The 19,268-nt window shown below is 42.4% G+C and overlaps 1 protein-coding gene across 2 annotated transcripts in view; it reads right to left on the bottom strand.

The window, feature by feature from the left end:
- The window catches only part of CACNA2D3 (calcium voltage-gated channel auxiliary subunit alpha2delta 3), an 861,794-nt gene that overhangs the window by 163,404 nt on the left and 679,122 nt on the right, over positions 1-19,268 (bottom strand). For both annotated transcript variants that reach the window (XM_037040694.1, XM_037040695.1), the window contains 4 exons: positions 17,022-17,115; positions 13,757-13,852; positions 9,119-9,240; positions 6,476-6,556 (listed from right to left, as the gene is read on the bottom strand). In XM_037040694.1, coding sequence (XP_036896589.1) covers positions 6,476-6,556; positions 9,119-9,240; positions 13,757-13,852; positions 17,022-17,115 — 393 coding nt within the window. The remainder of the gene's footprint in view (positions 1-6,475; positions 6,557-9,118; positions 9,241-13,756; positions 13,853-17,021; positions 17,116-19,268) is intronic.

The raw sequence follows: 19,268 nt of genomic DNA, 5'->3' as shown, positions 1-19,268 counted from the left end.
AAAACTCAGGCCCAGAACAAGAGGGGAGAACAGCCCTGTGTTCACTCTGATGTCCTGCATTCAAATTGGCTTTAATGTTCAAATCTCATCATGAGCTCAAGAAGAGGGATCTTAACTTGCCCACAGAGAATATATAAGCCAGGTATGAGGACCTGTTACCCTAAAATTCTGCTGCTGATTTTTAGGGGAGGGTGTGCTGGGGCTTTGACTCAGGCTTATAAAAGGATGGTGACTCTTGGGAGTGAGTGTCCTGAGGAGTTAGCACAGAGGATCCAGTTTCTCAAAACTCTGGGCTATTTTTATTCCTGGAGCAGCAATCCTTACCATGCCTGTCACTGGCCACCATGGTGTGTGGAGCAGCTGATCTAAGTAGTCAACTCTAACTCAGATTCTGCTGCAGACTTGTGATACAGCATTGCTGATAGCTGTATCACTAATCCATGTCTATAAAGGCTGCTGTTGCCAGTCCTACTGGCTTAGACCTCCTTTTGCCACTGCATTGCATCCATTTGTCATCTTAAAAAAACAAATGCCAAACACATAAAAAGCCCCATGTCCTAACTGACATTTAGAGCAAAGATTTGACTTGGGTTTTCCACTTGCCCTGGTTATTTGTCAGCCTGACCATCAGTCTTGCTTTTAGATCCTAGTAAATAGCCCCCAAACCCAAAAGACTTATTTGTGTCTCAGAATACCCACCTGGAACATATACATAACATGTATGAGGGCTCTTGTTCAAAATTCTTGGAGAAGTCTGTTCCCCTTGTCTGGAATGCTCTTCTCATAGATGTTTGCATAGGGGCTGCATCTCATCACTCAGAACTCTGCTCACATCACCTCCTTATAGATGCATTCCCTGAACCCCCACCCATAATCTGGAGAGGCACCAGCGCCACCACACACCCACACACAGGTGTGTATGAACATGGCATGCATACTGCCTCTGCCACTGCTGGCCACACTTCCCCTCTTTACCCTGATCTACGTGTGTTTTCCATAGAGCATTTATCATTACTGGAAGCTCCCTTTCTCTCCCTTCCTCCAGGCAGGTGATGCTTGTCTGTATCTCTCACACAAATGGAAGCTTCCATGGGTAGCACGTGTTCTCACTCAGTGTGCTCAGGGAGTGTGGCAGCACTGGGGTGGGATGGTTCTTCATGGGGCAGCTGTCACCGTAGCCTCTGACAGTGGGATGCCAATAGTCCCCCCCATTCCACAAAGTTCTCTGGGATGCTTGTTCACAGCTGTGTCTCCATCACTAGGCACACAGTAGATGCTAGATGTGTATTTATGGAATGGTTTAGTTAAAAATGAAGAAATGAAACAAGATCTTTCTGTAAGCCAGCCTATAAGGGAAAACACGGAATATGAAACCACCAAAAGTGGGAGCTTCCTGCCAGTTTACACGGCATTTCTCAGTCTCACACCTACTGACACTTTGAACCAGGTAATTCCACTTTGTAGGATGTTTAGCAGCATTCCTGACCTCTACCCACTAGATGCCAGGGGCACACTTCCTTACCAGATGTGAGAAAAATGTTTCTAGATGTTGTCAAACACCTCCTTGGAGTGGGGGGAGGTGAACTGTCCCTAACTGAGAACGACTGGTTTAATCAATAAGTATTAATTCCTGCCAAGACACAAAAAGTCCTTTTGTGAAGATCTAGCAATGCAGAGGTTTATCCATGCAGACCAGATACGTGATCCTGACATACTATTTAACTCACATATACCGAACATGCAAAATCCCACCGCCGAAATAGTGTCAAGCTGAATGTTCGTCTATACCATTTGCCAATATTACTCACCCAATACTAATGAAGAGTCCATATTGAATACAGTCAGTTTAAAAACACATAGTTGACAATAGCTAATGGTCAAAGATGTTAATCCATCTCTTTCCTAATTAGCTGGTTAAAGTGTAATCTTTTGTCCTATCACCAAGCATTTCTCTTTATCATGGTGCCTGGAATTATACAAATGACACCCATAACCTGCACTTTAAAATTTCCTCCTTTGAATGAATTAATGTATTTAATGTGGTCCTTTGCAAAGGACTAGACTGGCAGATCAGAGCTCCCCGCTCCATCTACCCCAAATTTGCTAAGATCCATCAAATTTTACATTTTGACAGGTAAAATGTTGGCATGTAAATTATACCTCAACAAATCTGTTTTTTAAATCTTCTGTAAAAATCTAATGCCTCTAATATCTACAATCTCTTTCTGCTACTGCTGAGACCAGTTATTCCAAGCATCATGTTCTATGCTTGGACCTGAGACAAGGCATCTGCTAATGCAGAGGTAACTACTGGGTTTATATGACCGCCATTGGGATGGGACACTATACAGTTTTCATTCCTTAAAATATCCAAGTTGGTCTGTTACTATATGTTACATATTACTATAGTGAGGATTGGCGTTTTAGCTGCTGATACCTCCCTTAGCATCTTAGTCAAGCACTGTACCCCCACTGTCTGGACAATAGGTTTCACAACCTTACATACCTACACATGACAGGTAACAATGAACCCTATCTTGCTCGAGTCATTTGTCCATTGTTTTAGATAAATTCACCACATGTCAGCCCTTATACCATGAATAACAAGATGACTGGGACAGTCCTTATCTATGGAGAGTTTACAATTTATTTAAGGAATCAAACTGGAACAATTTGGGGAGAGATTTTAGATTTTATGCAAATAATTTGGAATTCATAGTTTATTATTTTAAAAATCCAGAAATCTGAACTTAACAAAAATTGAGATTGGGCATTTTGTATTTGTCAGAAGGAAGGTCTGGAAGGAGAATAGGAAGGCCAGACAAACACTCCATGAAAAGGAAGAAGTTCCCTGCACGGTTACACCTTCCAACTTGTCTCAGTTCCTCCCCGATGTTCATTCCTCTCCTTTTGCAGGTCATTTCCATTCAATGGATGGTCATTTCCATCCATTTCCATGGAAGCAGAGCCTATGACTATTAGTCACCATGGCCTGGTCTCTCCATTGAGAGTAAATGAAGAATTAATGCCATTATCTGTGCAATCTATGAAACTCAAGTCATAATAACTATGTAAGAACAGAACAGGTTTCTACCAGCTTAATTCAATTTATAGAATTCCTATCAAGGATTGATCCACTATGTTTCAGGTACTCCATTGGGTTACCCTGTGAGGGACATAAGATGAATAGATCAAAGTCTTTGACCTCTAGGACCTTCTAGATAATCGGTTAGCGTTTCAATTCACTTGCCTTGTGTAGACATGGCTTCAAAATAACTTACTGAATACAATGAAGTCTCTGGGGCAAGGAAGGGTATGCCATTTATAGAGCCTGGTTATCATTTATTTATATCTAAAGTATCTGGTAAAAGTAAGAGATCATAAAATTTTCATTGACTAAATGAGGGAATCAATAGATATGCTGCCAATGTAGAGATAACAATGGGTTATCCCAAATCCTCACATTTTTATATGTCTTCATATATGGGTATTTTCTTGTTCAGTTCCTCATTTTATCCTCAAGTCAACCCAGAGTAAGGTGATAGAGGTAATGATCTCAATCTGATTTTAGACTGATCGTCAGAGATCTAAGACTGCACATTTAGTAAGTTAGAGAGTGATTGACAAACCTCTGTGGACCTTACAGTCCAAGGTTTGCATTTCCATTAACAACAGAAAAATGGATTAGGGGCGTGACATACACAGAAGGTCCCAGGGCTGGAAAGACTTGGGATGTCAAAGACAAAGTCCTACCACTTCTCTCTTTTAGTGGGAAAGCAATAAAAAAAAATTCAGCACACCAGTGGCAGCTGGAGAGTTGGCAGGCTCCTCAAGAGAAGGACTGTAAGCAATGTCATAGGCTGAGAAGATGGATGGGGCCCATTTATGCACTGGGGCTGACACATAAATGGAGTCCTGCCCAGTTTGACTGCCCTTTCTTCAAAGATGTCATTGACAGATGAGCATCTAAATGTTTTTGTTTAAAACTGAAAACAAGAAAAAAAGTAAGAAGAGAATAAAACAAAAACAAAACAAGAATCTCTTTCTACTCCAAACAGATACACGTAGCCAAGGAACACGAGAATACCAGATCCAGCCTGGGAGCCATGCTGGCCTTTCAAAGTCGTCCTTGACAATTATTTGCAAAATTGTACACCTTTCTTTTCAGATAAATTTCAATTTAACACAAGGATTTCATTGAAACCCCAAATGACTGCCAGTTGGCTGGATCCCATCTGCTGTTGTAGGCACACTGGTGGCGGACAAGCCTGCTCACATATTCCATGTTCACCTGCCAAAACCAGGCTTCTTCCCCAATTAAAATGGCCTTTTTTATTTTAGAGTGGTAAACAATGTCTACTTAATTTGAGGACAATACACAGAAGAAAGTTACAGAACCTAATCACACAGTGACATGATGGGTGCGTCAGAATCGATGAAACCGGGGAAGTGCTGAAACGGCCACTCGCCTTCTGAAGACAGAAAGGCCCCCCTGAGGTCATTGCCATCATGGTGCTGTATCCATGGCAGCCTTCAAGATCAAACTGAGCAAATCTGATTTATCTTATGCCTACCAAGCACACTGAGAAAAGGAAGGTTAATTAATGATTGCCAAATTTAAAAGGTAAGAACTCAGTTCCTCAGATAACCTTCCTTCTTTATCTTGCTCTGTAATTATTTTTTGACAATGAGGATCAGTTGACACTTACTGAGCAGCAATAAACAAGAGGATGTGTCTTCTGCCCACTCAAGATGGTCTCTGGCCAGTTGTATAACTCAACAGTAGACCAGCAAACCCTTTGGAAAAGTCACGTTCTCCTCCAGACTGGATGCATAGGACCTAGGCTGAGTCCATGTTTCACCCTTACTCAGCCAAATACACATTTATGATATATGAGATGCTTAGAAACATCTGAGCATAGTTTAATGAACTTGGACAGAAGTGGCTTGGAAGGGCATAGTCATTTCAGGGTCAACACAGAGCATTCTTTGGGATGACTGAATGAGAAACCCAAGGAGAAGGTTTTAAAAAGAAATTTCAAACAGAGAGACAGACAGCATTGGTCCGACTATGTCAATGACTGGTGCTGCGTGTGGCACCAGGTACAGAGAGACATCATGCCTCCAGAACTAGCTGGCTGGGCAGCCTGGAGGTTAGCAAGTCTGACCTCTTTTAGGCACAAATAAATCTTGCTGAGTTAAAGTAATGATCCTGTCTCCTAGTTCCGTCAAGGAACATGAGACACTAAGTGACAAAATTTGAAGACAGCAGCCATGAATCCTCAGAGTCCTTATCTCCTAGCTGATTAGTTACAGGGCTGCCTAGTTCAAGATGAGCCACAGGTCAGATACATAAGACTATCTTACTTGGTATACCCAATAACCCATATATTTATGGGGACAGTTATGGGCAACTATCCCCAATCTTTCAATACCTGTTAATATAATTAGGACACATAAGCTTAAATCGGAAATAAAGTGGGGAAAAACCCCGGTGTTTCCTAGCCAAAGAATAACCACTTCAAACCGGTCTGCTCGATTTGCTTTTGTTCCCACAAACATTTGAGAAGACACAGAAGTTGATACTCAAAGCCACCCTCCAGTACAACTTGCTGTGAGAGGCTGCTCCGAAACAAAAATCATTCCTTCTGGTAAATCTAGATAATATCAGGATGGAGCTTGGAAAGTCTTACCCAACCATCAACCAATGGATTCAAGAATTATTTAGCAGAAATAGATGATGGGCCAAACATGCTTTTAAGCTCCATTTTTCTTAGCAGCTGTCCTCCAAGGCAGGCTTGTGGCAGTTTCTGGCCCCTTTAGGCCAAATACCTCCAGTGAAAGTTCCCAGCCAGCCACAGATATCTACTGACACTCCTGAGAGCCAGAGAGATGGGAAAAGCCAGAAACAGGTTTTCATTTTTTTCTTTTTCTTCTTCTTCTTCTTCTCCTTCTCCTTTCCCCCCAACAATTCAAGACTCAATTACAAGATGTTTTGGCTTTCTCAAAACCAACACCTGCAGATACATTTAACTCTAATTCTTCAGGGGGATTAGGGTGATGAAAATCACAGGCTCACTGAAGAAGGGCACATTTCAGCTTGTATTTGCCTAAAACAAGCCCACAATCTCCTTGTAATACTCAGTGTGATCCTAATGATGTAAGAGTGTGAGATCTGGCACTTACTTTAAATGAGCATGCTACCTTTTGCCGGGAAAGTCTCCTCTGCACACCAACGTTTCTTACTGGCTCAGAGTTTAAGAATAGAAGTCCTGGGAAAGATTTCTGTTTTCCTATCAAATACAACCAGCTGTCAGAGCTTTGGATTGGAGGAGATGACACCAAGATAAAAAAGGAATAATTTAATTTTTTTTCCTTTGAAAACAAACTTTCTAGTATGTAGAAATAGTTGACTGGCCAGATAAGTTGGATGCGTTGCTTGTTTTATATTCATTGATTGAAATCCACTGTGTACCTGCAACCACGGGAGATTTCCGTTCATCCAGGAGCTGGATGGAGGTACTCGCTGTCACCACATTGCTTTTGTTGACTGTTCCTATATGAAGAAAAACCAAAAATGGAGGTAAGCCTAGCGCACATGTTAAGAGAGCAATTATATTGACTCCCAGCACCAGTGCTGCAGATGGTGCTGGGGCTGGCTTCCCAGAACCGGGAGCTGGCCTGCTGTCAGTGCAGGTGCTGGGTAGCCGTCCTCCCCATAAAGGACCTACACTCTGAATCATGGCCACCTACACTGGGGAATGTGCAGCCTCTTCCCATCAAAAGTATTGACCACCATGGAGGGAGCACTTTTTTTTTTCTAATTTGTGGTTACTAATTGCAGTGTTTACTTGTGTCAGTAATCATATTTATATTGCCTTTCTAAATATAGCCATGGAGAGCTGCATGAGATAAAGTTCTGAAATTATTTTACAAGAAGTTGAGAACTTTAGATCTGATTTGTTAGTTAAAACTTTACTGAGTTATAAATTTCTAATTGTAAATCCAGCTTTTTCTTAGCAAAACCATTCTAAACAGGAATAGAATTGGAATGCAGTTCTTACTCTTTTTCATGTGCTAACAGTAAGGCATTAGTGTTCAGAGATTTTTAATTACTAACAATGGTTCCAATAGTCATGAATTAAAAGATGCTGAGCACAAATTCCTAGTCAGTTCCTGCCTTATAAAAGATGTTCAATGAAAGTGAGTTAAACGGAATTTAGAAACAAAAAAAGGCAGACCTGAATTTGAATGCCCTTATGACCAAAACAATTAAGAATTTTTCCTGGCCCAAGTCTGAGCATTAATGAAAACCAGCTTGTTTTCCAGTGTGTACAGATACTCAACACACAGTCACAAAAACGAGAGAGCGCTCTCTGCTACAGCACTGGTGATTTTTAACATTTTCCCCTGAATCTAAAAGAGCCATGAAATCTTCTAAGATATTATGTCATCCATAACTTTACCATGAAAAAGGTAGATTCTTTTCACTACATGATTTCACTGAGACTTAAATGAAAACACCACTTGCCAAAAGCCAATTAGGCAACAGCCTTAATCAGAATTCATTTTTTCCAGACATAATTCTTTGTAGGAAAAATGGTGAACAGTAACCAAGCAAACTGAAACAACGGGCCATCTAACACATGCACACGCACAGCACTTTTGGGGGTGCTCACATCTCCCACGGCTTCTTTCAGTCCAATTTTGGGCAAAAGTTACTCTGTCAAAAAGAATAACTTAGTGATTCCAGCCCAGCTCTGTTAGGCTAAGTTCTATTTTTTCTCTGTAGAGGACCATGAAAAAGAAAGTATTAGGTGACTGAATGATAGAAGACAACGTTGGTAGGTTTGCAGCAGAATGGGAAGGTCCGCAGTCTTATTTCACATATTCAGCAATGAAGTGTGTACCAATAACAAAGGAAAGAGCTCTAGTCTGGAAATTTATGTTTGAGAACATACATGTGTATGGGTGTGGGCACACATAGGCCTGTCAGTGAAGGAACACAGGCTCCAAGAGTCTCGGATCAAACGGACACCTAATGATAATCTTGTCAAAAATCTCACCCAGCAGGGGACTGTCTGTAGTAACATTTCACCTTTTCTTAAATATCTTCATTAACGAGGGATCTTCTTTATAATGAGTCCATCCAACGAATTATTAGACAACTCTCATCATCATGTCTTATGTAGATTTCAAAAGAATCTTTTCCGAAGGTGTTTTCATTCATGGCAATGAATTGAAGGGGCTTTGACACTAAGCATTCAAGAGCCTCCATTGGGGTTGACTTGAGAATGCTTGTATGAGGTTAATGCAAAAGGCCCTGATATAAAACATAAGTTCAGAATGAACTGTCTGGAGCAATCCAAGTTCACAGAGCTGGGTCTTATTCATCTCTGATGTTTCCATGATGCATAGAGCCTGACACAGAATGAACACTGACAATACTGGATGCATGAGACAAGAAAAAGCCAAGGACAATTGGAAAGCATTTCTGGTCTGGCTTGCTGCTACAACTGGGGTTGGAATAAGACAGTGTGCTGTTCTTTTCTGGAGGGGGCGGACCTTATTTTTTTTATATAATATCATAAAATCTCAAGACTGGAAAAATCACTGGCTACATTGCCCCCCCATTGGTCACTGCAGCCTTCTGTCAGGAGAGCACAGGCTATACAAACTCTTAGTCCTTACTCCTGCATGTTGATTTAAATCAGTTCCGTGCCAATGGGGAGCTGTGGGCCTCCAAAGTGATGTGACTTGCTGAAGGTTTTGGCAAAGGATGTTATGCCTGCCTGAACTTTCTTTAAGTAGGGCTATGACAACATTAAAAAAAATCTTCTGAGAAGTTTGTATTTAAATTCCACATGGTACAGAATAATGGTCCTGCTTTTGAAATGCTCACTGCAAAACCTGGCTAAGCAAGAAGAGCTTCATTTAATTTGGGGTTGTTACACTTATACAATAGGTCACTGGTTCAACACTGGGCTGATATTCAGCACTGGCTCTCAAGGCTGACTTTGGCTCCCCTTAGCATTCAGCAGATCCCTCATACTCTGAAGGCAATGCGCTGGCCAGCAGCCCCTGACGACAGAGCCCTGCCTCCAACAAGGACACCCACCTGTGCTGAAAGGGATGGAGTAGACGAAGCTCCCTGGAATCTGCTCTGCGGCTCTTCGGTACCAGAGAGGGAAATGGTCTGCATTAAAAATGTTCTCCTTGTCTCCAGCTTTCAGGAAGTCCCTTGAAATGGGAAGGAATAAGAAGAGCACAGCACCTCTCAGGCAAGGAAAAGCTGGACCCAGGGGCATCTCAACAAACAGCCTTTGTCAGAGAAAAGCAGTGTGTGCCCTTAGAAACCCAGCCTGCCCTTCTCAGAGGGCCTGTGCAACTAGATGTACCTATGATGAGTCAGAAATATCTCGCAGAGCCCTGGCAATCAAAACCCCAGTGGGTGAAATTATTTTTCCTAGATTATCTAGGGAACTCACAAAGCCTCAAGAAATCATGTCAGAAGACCAAAGGGTAGTCAGAAAACTCTGTCTTGCCTTAAAATCCACCACAGGGATGCAGTTCATCCTCTGGAAGACCTGCTTCTTCAGTAGACCTCACTTTTCCTAGAAACCATGTCGAGGAGGTAAAGTGGGCCCACGTGGGGATCTTTGCTCCCTGCTTCCCTGTCCCCTACTCTCCAGCCAGACAGGACTGCTGCTGGTCCCTCCGTCAGTCCCACACCACCCCTGCCTCTGCGGCAGCTTCTATCTGGAAGGCTAAATGGACTCTCCCTCCTTCCTGTCAAAGTCTTACTCATTTCAAGGTGTGCCTCAAATACCATCTGTCACACAAATCCACAAAGTCCCACACACATGCCTGCCCCACACTAGGGCCCATAGCCTCAGTCCTTCACACACAGTCTTCCTTTCCCTCAGCTTTACCTGCACAATTGTCATGCCTCCATCCCGAGCCTCCCAAGATCTTCGAGAAAAGGAGCTTTTGTTCACATTTTCCCATCCTTCCACAGCCCTACATGTACCAAAGTGCCAATGAGAGTTTCTTGCTTGACTTATCGATAGGGTCACATTTACTCCCTGGCACCTGAGTGCTTAGTCTTAGCTGATAGGGTCCAACTCAGGGGAGGAAATGACTGTCTGGTTAGTCCAAAATCTGCAAAGACCATTCAGGAAGGGAGACCAATCAGAGGCTAAAGTGTATGCAGGGAAAAGGCCACTAGTTGAATCAGAAATGGCACCATTTTCTATCCAGTCATTTGCAGCATTGAGTTAGACCATCCAACCATGGAGAGGAATACTCAGATATTCTCTGTTGTCTCATCATGGTCGAATTCATGTGCTAAACTGTATCTCGGTTATTAGAAACTTCTTGAGGTTGGCATCCAGTTTAGGAAAGCATCCTATAGTTTTAGGGTACAGCCAACCTGTGATCCCTTGATCTCTTCCAAAGATGCAGGAGTCACTCCTTTGACACAAGTCCACGTTGTTGGGGGCCACCCTCAGAGTTCCTAGCACTGAACTATGCTTCTCTGTAACTTGTGCTAGCACATCCAATTCCTCCCTAAGGTCAGAGACCTTATTTTTCCTGACATTCCCACATCCTACCATTCATTAGGTGCTTTGTGTATGCTTAATGATCACAGAATATATCAAATCTCACCCATATAAGAACATCTCAAGCAGTAAAGACAATCTGCTACATCTTTTCTAAATAACAGTTCTCAGTTCTTTCAAATCCCTCATAAGCATGGACATCTTTCTGTGTAAGGGCTCTATTTTGTTAACACCCCTATTAACTTTTGTGCTACTGGATCTGGACATAGTTAACCAAAAATGGTCTGACCTTGCTGCCTACTGAATCGTTTTCATTTTTTCTCTGGGCATGAGGGTCTTCATAAGCCTCCTTGGAGAGGCATGGGAAGGAGACAGTTACCAAGCCCTGAGTGGAATGAATAGCTGCTTCCACACTCAGCCACGGGCATGGACATGACATGTTCTCTTGTGTCACTTCTGGTCATTAGGAAGATGCATATAACCACTGCAGCAAGGTGCCCTTGACATGCAAGTGCTATAGTGGGCCCTTCTGTAGTCATTCAGACTGTATGATGGAGACATTCCGGCTTTGGGGGTGACAGACAGTAGGTCTGGAACACCGCACCTCTGGGTGTCTGGTGCCTCCTGGGTAGCACCAGACTATGCTGGAGGCTGGGCCAGCATGCAGGAGCCCACACCACTCTGCTGTGCATGTGAGAGGCTCTGGTTGACAGGAAACCTTGGGGGGCCTGACAACTACCAAGTAGTAATTCTGAAAGAAGCAGGAAGGAGAGGCCTGACTCCACAGAATCTCTGAAAACACTCTTCAGGAAGATAGACACTTCTGGGTGAGACCAAAGCCTTCTTCTGTGTCCTAGGGGCTGTTGTGTAAGTTGGGTCTAGGTGTCAGGCAGAGCTGAATGACCTCAAGTGAGTTACTTGACTCAGTTACTGAGTCTCATCTACAAAACAAGAATAGTAATAATTACACTTACCAGGATACCATCAAATTATGCAGCACTTCGAGTCAGAGGGTTATATAAACTGAAAATGGCTCAAACAAATACATGGGATTCTTAAAGCCCAGGAGTTTTGTTCATTCTCTGTGGGTCAAATGGAAATTGTAAGGTGCTCATATCTGAAAGTTAGGACTATGGGGGAAGGAGAGCAGTAACTACAGTGTAGAGGCTGGCATCACTGGATGCTGTGCATGCTACCTGTGATCCAAGAGGCCACATTCAGAACATACTGTTAATACTGGGGATGATGACAGGTCATGGAGGCCATGAACTATAATGGAAACACTTCCAAGAGCAGGATGGGAGGTGGAACCCCAGGATAGGAGGCTGATGATAGTATAAGTTAACTATAGGATGGGAACTTTGTATCTAGTACTCTCCCCAACACTTTGACCTCTTTCTTGTATACCCTTTAAAAAGAAGACATTCTAAAAACTTTCTAGCCCTAGGTAATAGAGTGTAGCCAATTAATTGGGTCTCAGTGAATACCATTTGATTGGAGGAGGTAGGCACATCTAAGACCCTGAGACAATAGAACTCAAGGTGCCTCTATATGAATCAGTAATATATGTTTTTGAAGACAAATGGATTATTTTATTTATTTAGGTATTTAATGAGTGCTCACCCTGAGTCACTGTAATATCACAGATACTATAACTCATAGCTGTATATGAGTTTCTAGCTTCCCAAAGCAGTTTCATATCTAAGAGTTTTTGGTCCTCACAGTAACTCAGGGAGATCATCACACCATTTTTCAGATGCACAGAGTGAAGGCAATGAGTGAGACAAGCCAGGTGCACATCTCAGCAACCCAAGTATCGTGTGGTCATCTTTGACAGCTGTTAACTGCCATGACAGCACAGATAACAGGCTAGCAAGATGCCATGTTCTGTGGTTGTTATTTTCTTGTTTGTTTTGATACCAAAACAAGCAACAGTCTTCGTCTTTGAGCATTAGACAATCTATCCTTGTGTCTCCCATTGTCTCTCTGGATCCTAAAGGGAGAAGGTAATGTATATCTCAATGCTTCTATTTCTTTCTAGAACTTGCCCTCTGGAAAAATAACTGCTCAAGGGTAAAGGGTAAATAAGGGTTTGGAAAAATCAAGTCACAACTATAGTCAACTTCCTAGACAAATTTGAGATGCTGAGAAAGAGAGTCCTTGAATCGGGATTAAACACAAGTCCACAGAACTTCTAAAAATCTATTGACCTGCCAGACACCAGACTTGGATTTATGAGATTGTCTAGTGGTGTCAGGGCCTCATCTAACAGAGGCAAGAGCACTGCTGAACTGAGCTTGATGGAAAAGAACCCCTGCTGGGTCACTAACTCTTGGTTATTTACCATCAGGTACCCCAAAGGTCAGTGTGTGTGAGGTTCTCCAGTAACCTCTGAACCCCCACATGTATACTTTGCAAACTTTGTGATTCTCAGACGCCATTTGTTCCTGGCTTAATAAGGTCTTTGCGTCATAGAAAAGAAATTGAGAACTTATGAACAGGCTCCGAAAAGACTTTCCAGGTTCACACCCACTCTGGACAAACATCAATGTGAAGAGTTAAGGCCCGGGGGCTCTCTGAAGACACAGGGACTGAGCAATGGTTTTAGGCCATCTGGGTCCTGGATTCAGCCATGCTCTGCACACTGTCCTTGTGGGTCCCTTTTGAAGCATAATGAAACGTTGTCGAACCAAGTGACACCATACGGCTCACTCCTGGGTGTGGGCTCTGCAGGCCCTCCGGCTCCATGCAGAGGCACAGAGGTTTATCAAAATGTACACAAACAAATAAACAGCAGACTCAAATACTGATTCTTGGACAGACAGGAATTCCTCAGCAGAGCTGTGGACCAGCTGAACTCCCTGAAGCCATGTGTCAAGGGATGAGCTGTCCTCTCTCTGGCTGCCCCCCCAGCAGCCTCACAATTTCCAGAGTTCTGAAATGACTCAATGTCCTCCAGGACAGTGGACAGAAGCCAACAAGCTTTAGGAACAAAGGGTTGTGGAGGGGCCAACGTGCAGGTGAACACACACACAGGCGCCCCATATTAGAACAGAGAACAAAAATGTCAACAGGCCTGGGGTGGACTGAATTTTGTTTCTACCAGTGGTGGAAGTGAGAAATGAAATAAGTGTCCCTTGGAACTCCCCATCTCAGGATCTCCCTGGGTCCCACAGAGGACTCTACCTACTTACTGATTGGTGAGCTGCTCAGCCCCAACAAATAGGTTGATTCTCGAGAGGCCCGTGCGAGTGCCGAGGAAGGCAGCCTCCACGCCCTTGTCAGAATTTCTGAAACACAGCAGCAGATATCAGGGGGGGTTCTTCCAGACAGTGAGCAGATAATGGCTTTTGCATTTTAAGACTAATGGAACCTTTTATGGAATAGCGGTTTTGAAACCTGAAATTTAAAAAGAGATTATAGAAACACACACATACACCCCCAAGCACAGAATGCAAACTATCACTTATAAAAGTTTTCATCCTAATTCTTGTAAGAAAATCTAAGAACTCTGTGACAACAACAGCATGATGAGAAATTGCACCCTCAAAGCTACATAAGCACACTTTTATCTCAAGTTTCTGGGTACAAGTCAGAGACAGCAGACTGAGAATGGGAACAACTTTAAGGAGAGAAAGCAAATCCTGAAAGTGAGCTTTTTTGCATTGATGCTACAAAGTCTGCTTTTGGACTTGAGACCATTTGTGGAATCCATCATTAACAAAAACAAGTAACTGAGCCATTGAATCAAATCTGCAGCATCCCACAGTCTGGAAATGTCTAAGACTTGAATGCAACACCATTTGGGGGCATCAACATGCAACTTCTACCAGAGCATAGGCTTATCCTCACCACCAACCCCAGGGAGGCGAGTAAAGACATGGCCTCTTCCAACAGCCCTGCAGGTGCTATTCACAGGCACCGTGGCCTTATCAAGAAAAGTCACTTGAAACTCACTGAAGAGTTTTTTCCCCAACTTTTGAGGTTATTTTATATTTGAACATGTTCTTTCGGAAGTTTGCAATGCATATTTCTTTTAAAACATCAAATGGTTTTCTCAACAAATACGTAATTTTATTTTCAATGAAAGAATGAAGAGAATACTGATATTGAGTTTGCTTTCCTGCCCAGGGTGCTAGTAACAATTTGATCCGAAGCATTAGCCACGTCATCTGCAATATAAGATCATTTGGTCACTTGATCTTTATGGCAGTCAGAGTGGTCAATACTACTTCTAAGTATTTAGGGGTGAATGAAAACCAACATTATGCATTTGTTTCTGTTTGTAGCCAATACCGAATGGAAAAGCCAGGCTGCCCAATCAGTTACAGATGTGGACTACAAAGCAAGCTACCATTTTGGAAATCTTTAGCATGTGTTAGGAGTGAATCAGCAAACTTTGCACAAGATTCTGAGTTTCATGAAAGCCTAAAAGAAGCATTTCCACACCGACCAGACAATGCAATCACAGGAAAGGCTTTGACCTTTTCCCAACATCAGGAATAAGATCCATGCAGGGAGGCATTCCCCAAACACCGCAGACCTAATGAGAACGGTGGGCTCCCTTTGGAGCTTCGGGCTCATGTATTAGCTTGCTTCCTCTCATGTCTACGTGGGACAATTAGACTCATTTCTATCTTAGAGTGGTTAGAAGTATAGAAATTTTTAGAAGTATAGAAATTATATTTAAAAATATAATATAATTATAGGTTGGACATTGCCCCACAAATCAAAAGGTGACCATTTCGATTCCCAGTTGGGGCACATGCCTGAGTTGCAGGCGAAGTCCCCCGTTGGGGGCGTGTGAGAGGCAACCGGTCTATGATTCTCCTGTACATCAAAGTTCCTCTCCCTCCCTTACTCCCTCCTTTCCCCTTTCTCTAGAAATAAATTTTAAAAAATCTTTAAAAATATGTCTAGAAAAGAGCTTTGGCAAAGTCTAGTCCCAAACCTGCTCTATGTTATTTCCCATCCTAGGAAATGGTACCAAGTTATTCATGTTGATAACCTGAGAATGATCCTTAAAAGTTCAGCCGCTCTCCCCTCACATAGCAAACCCGTCATCAAGTCCTGGGGGTCTTACTTCTGAAGCATGCCACACGGGCATCTCTCCTCTCTGTTCCCACTACCACTGTCTTGTCCAAGTGGCCAAACCCTGGGAATGCCTCCAGTATTTTTATAACCCCACTACAATTCACTCTCCACACAGCAGTAGAAGGATCTTTAAAAATACAAATCTAATCATGTCCTTCTTAAAAACCTTAAAATGTCCTCATTAAAACCCTTCAGTGATTTTCTAATACTCTTGAGTATAAAGTTAAAAATCTTTAACTTGATTCCCAAGGTCCTGACCTCCAGTTCCTGTGCAACCTCATCTCCCAATACGTTCCAATCTAACCTCTGTTGCCCTTCTTTAAATTCCTCAAATGTGTGAAGTGCTCTCTTACCTCAGGGCCTTTGCATATGCTGTTCTAATTCCCTGAAATGCTCCCCAGCCCTTAAACTAGTTCCAGCTCAGAAAATCCTTCCTCTCTTCCATCTCCACTCTAGTTCTTGTTACAATTTGCATGCCTTTATTTACCTTCAACACAGTTATCAAAATTCTTACTAATATAACATACCACATGACACAGGTACTACAATGGTAAGGACCATGTTTAATTGAGTTACCTCATTTTACCTAGCCCCATCCATGGCATATAACAAACATGTAATCAATATGTGATGAATGGATGAATGGAAATGAGAGCAGAATGGACAGGACAGAAGAGAATATACAAAAGTAAAGACAAAAGAAGGAAATAAATTAATAAAGAGCAGAAAAGAAATGAGAACTGGATATTGTATGATGTGAAGGTATCAGAAAAATAAATGATTTTCTTACTATTTTAAATCTTTAAGCGCTTACCTAAAATAGCAGTAAATCTAATAATAGTAGTTAATAGTACTAATAAGCTGCTGAAGCAGGTCTGACCTTTGTCTTTGACAACAACTACCTAGCTGGTCTCCAGCCCCCGGCATCCTCCACTTTGGAAATGAAACCAAAGGGTTTTATCTGGCACCGCAATGAAAGAGCTCTCTCCTCCCCATCCTACTCACCAGCTCACCTGGCCTGGATCCCAGGTTTCTCCACACTGTAAAGCAGAGGCAGCCACGGCAGGACAGGAAGCAAAATGCTCCTTCCGCCCCACCCCCAAGCCTATTCGAAGTGTCACCCTACCTCAGCATACCGAATTTCATGTAATGTTAAAACTCAAACAAATTATATGTCAAACCCAGTAGCTTGCCATCCAAGCCCCGGCCGCTAATCTGTTCTAGCTCTTGTGGTTTGGAGCTTTGGGGAAAATTAAAGAACTTTAACACCAGGCTCCTAAAACAGTTTAGTTCTTAAACTATAACCATATTTCGGACTGTTTGTGGGGAAACGGCCATGAAAGGGGGACACGTGCAACCACTTACTCAGATTTGTTGAGGGCAAGGCTGGTCCAATAGGCTTCAATGGGAGCACTCACCACGGCATCAAAAAGGACTTCCTGTATCAGTTCTTTGTCACCTGTTGAGAGGGACAGACTTGAAAAGACGGCTTTGGCTGGGACCCAAAGCCAGGCAAAAGAGGCATTCACTGGGCTCATTATGCAATATCTGTAGGCTAACTCCTCACACAGTGTGTTGCTTTCTATACTAACCTCCCATCAGTCAAAAATATGAAACAGTCTGCTGCCTGATACGCCAGCAACCCGGGAGCCCTCCTAAGTGTTTGGGTGAGACAATAGTAAATGGATAGTCTTGGATACCTCACACTTGTTTTCTGCCCTCTCTCCCCATCTAGCAGTTCATGCCATAGACCTCATGCTGGAGCTGTGATTTGGAGACCAGAGGCAACAGACCTTGGGATGTTAGCACTTCTTATCCCATTTCTGTCCTCTGTCAAAACCTGTGATTCTTCATGGCCCTGATTTCAGTCCATTGCAAGAAGGGAAAAGGATATGATAACCTCATAATTCATGAGACTCTTTATTTTATAATTTTCCCCATTAATTCTTTTTCATTTTGGAATAGGAAATAAGTCCCTTTGCAAAGGTACTCCTGGCAGAGCTCTGTGGAAGAGGCTAAAGACCCCAGAGGAGGTCACAAGTCTAGCAGAGGCATTGGAGAGCCCTCCCTCTCCCCACAACGGGGGGGCAGCTAATTATCACACCTAGTAGGTCAGTCTCCCTAGGCCCAGGACCAAGAACACAGTGGAACTTTGTTATAAAGGCAAAAAATAAAAATAAAAATAATTCATCCCCACACAAAAAAAGGATAAACTGAGAAATATAAATAGTCATGCAGTGGAATACTGTTATGTATAGTAATTTAAAAAAATGAATTACAGCTAAATGATCAACACAATTATAATAAGTATAAGTGAAAACACAAGTTGTAGAATAATGCATATACTATTATGCTTTATAATATATGTAGTATACCACATATATATATTTTATCAAAAATATATTTTAATATGGAAAATGTTACATATTTTTAAGGATACCTATATACAGAATGGGGCAAAAGTAGGTTTATAATTGTGAGTACATGAAACATTTATCCTTATGTCACTATTTTTAATTGTTGTAATTTTTTTCCATGTGAGCCACTGTAAACCTACTTTTGCCCCACCCAGCACATAGCACCAGGACACAATGTTTGGGAACGGAACAAACACAGGGTGGCACCAGGCCAGGGCTGGAGTACCAAGGGGCTTCGGCATGATCTGTGATGGGTCATTCTTTAAAAATGTGCACCAAGCAAGCATGGCAAAATGTCAAGACTTGATAACACTGGATGGTAAATATAAATGGTTTTTAAATATAATTTCTATACTTCTAAAAATGTCAATAAAAAGTCAAAGTTAATTTAACAATTGGGCTCTTATGATTACCATCTGATCTTTTCTCTACCAGAGCATATCCCCAAAAGTTAATCCATTTCACAAAGATGTGGTTTAGGGGCTGGATAACCTCTTACCTCTCACAGGGGTGCTGTGGCTATTCTGTAAGATAACATATATAAAGAATATTTCACATCACTGAATAAGTGATATCTGTTAAGGGTAGGTAGGGGCAGGTGCCACGCTGATCTTTGGTCAGTCTCCCTCTGCCCAGTCTTTAGCTACTGCAGCTAATGTACATCGTTCAAGGTTGGATCTTGTACTCAGTGAGCCCCCAGCCTTGCTGCTGCTCTCCCTGCTGCTCCCTGTGCGTGAGTCACCTGCCATGTCTGACTCACTGAACTCCATCAGGGGGCACTTGGTGTGAAGAGAGGGGTAGATCATACCCCACAGGAGGCAACACGTCATGGTGGTGACGCCACCTTGGAGAGAACCAGGAGACCTAGATTATGGCCTTGAATGAGACTAGTTCTATTTCTAGCCCTGGTTTATCACTTGTAAAATAAGGAATTTGGATGAGCAGATATAACCAGTTCCTTCCCAGTTGTAACATTTTCATCTTACTCAGATATTTGCCTAAATGACTTGACAGGGGGACAAATCCAGGGTTAATATAGGATTGGGGATTCTGCATGACTTTCCATAACCCACGTTTTTTCTCTTGTTCCTACAAGATGAAGGCATTTGGCTGGATTTAATGTGACTAATAGTCTCTGCCAAAGCAAAGCTTCCATAGAAAACCGAGTTATGGTTTTGAGTTCACTCCCAACCAC

The sequence above is a fragment of the Sturnira hondurensis genome, unplaced genomic scaffold, assembly GCF_014824575.4.
Source record: "Sturnira hondurensis isolate 20B ecotype Veracruz unplaced genomic scaffold, ASM1482457v3 Scaffold0002840, whole genome shotgun sequence".
Lineage (NCBI taxonomy): Eukaryota > Metazoa > Chordata > Mammalia > Chiroptera > Phyllostomidae > Sturnira > Sturnira hondurensis.
This window is presented reverse-complemented; position numbering and strand designations above follow the sequence as displayed.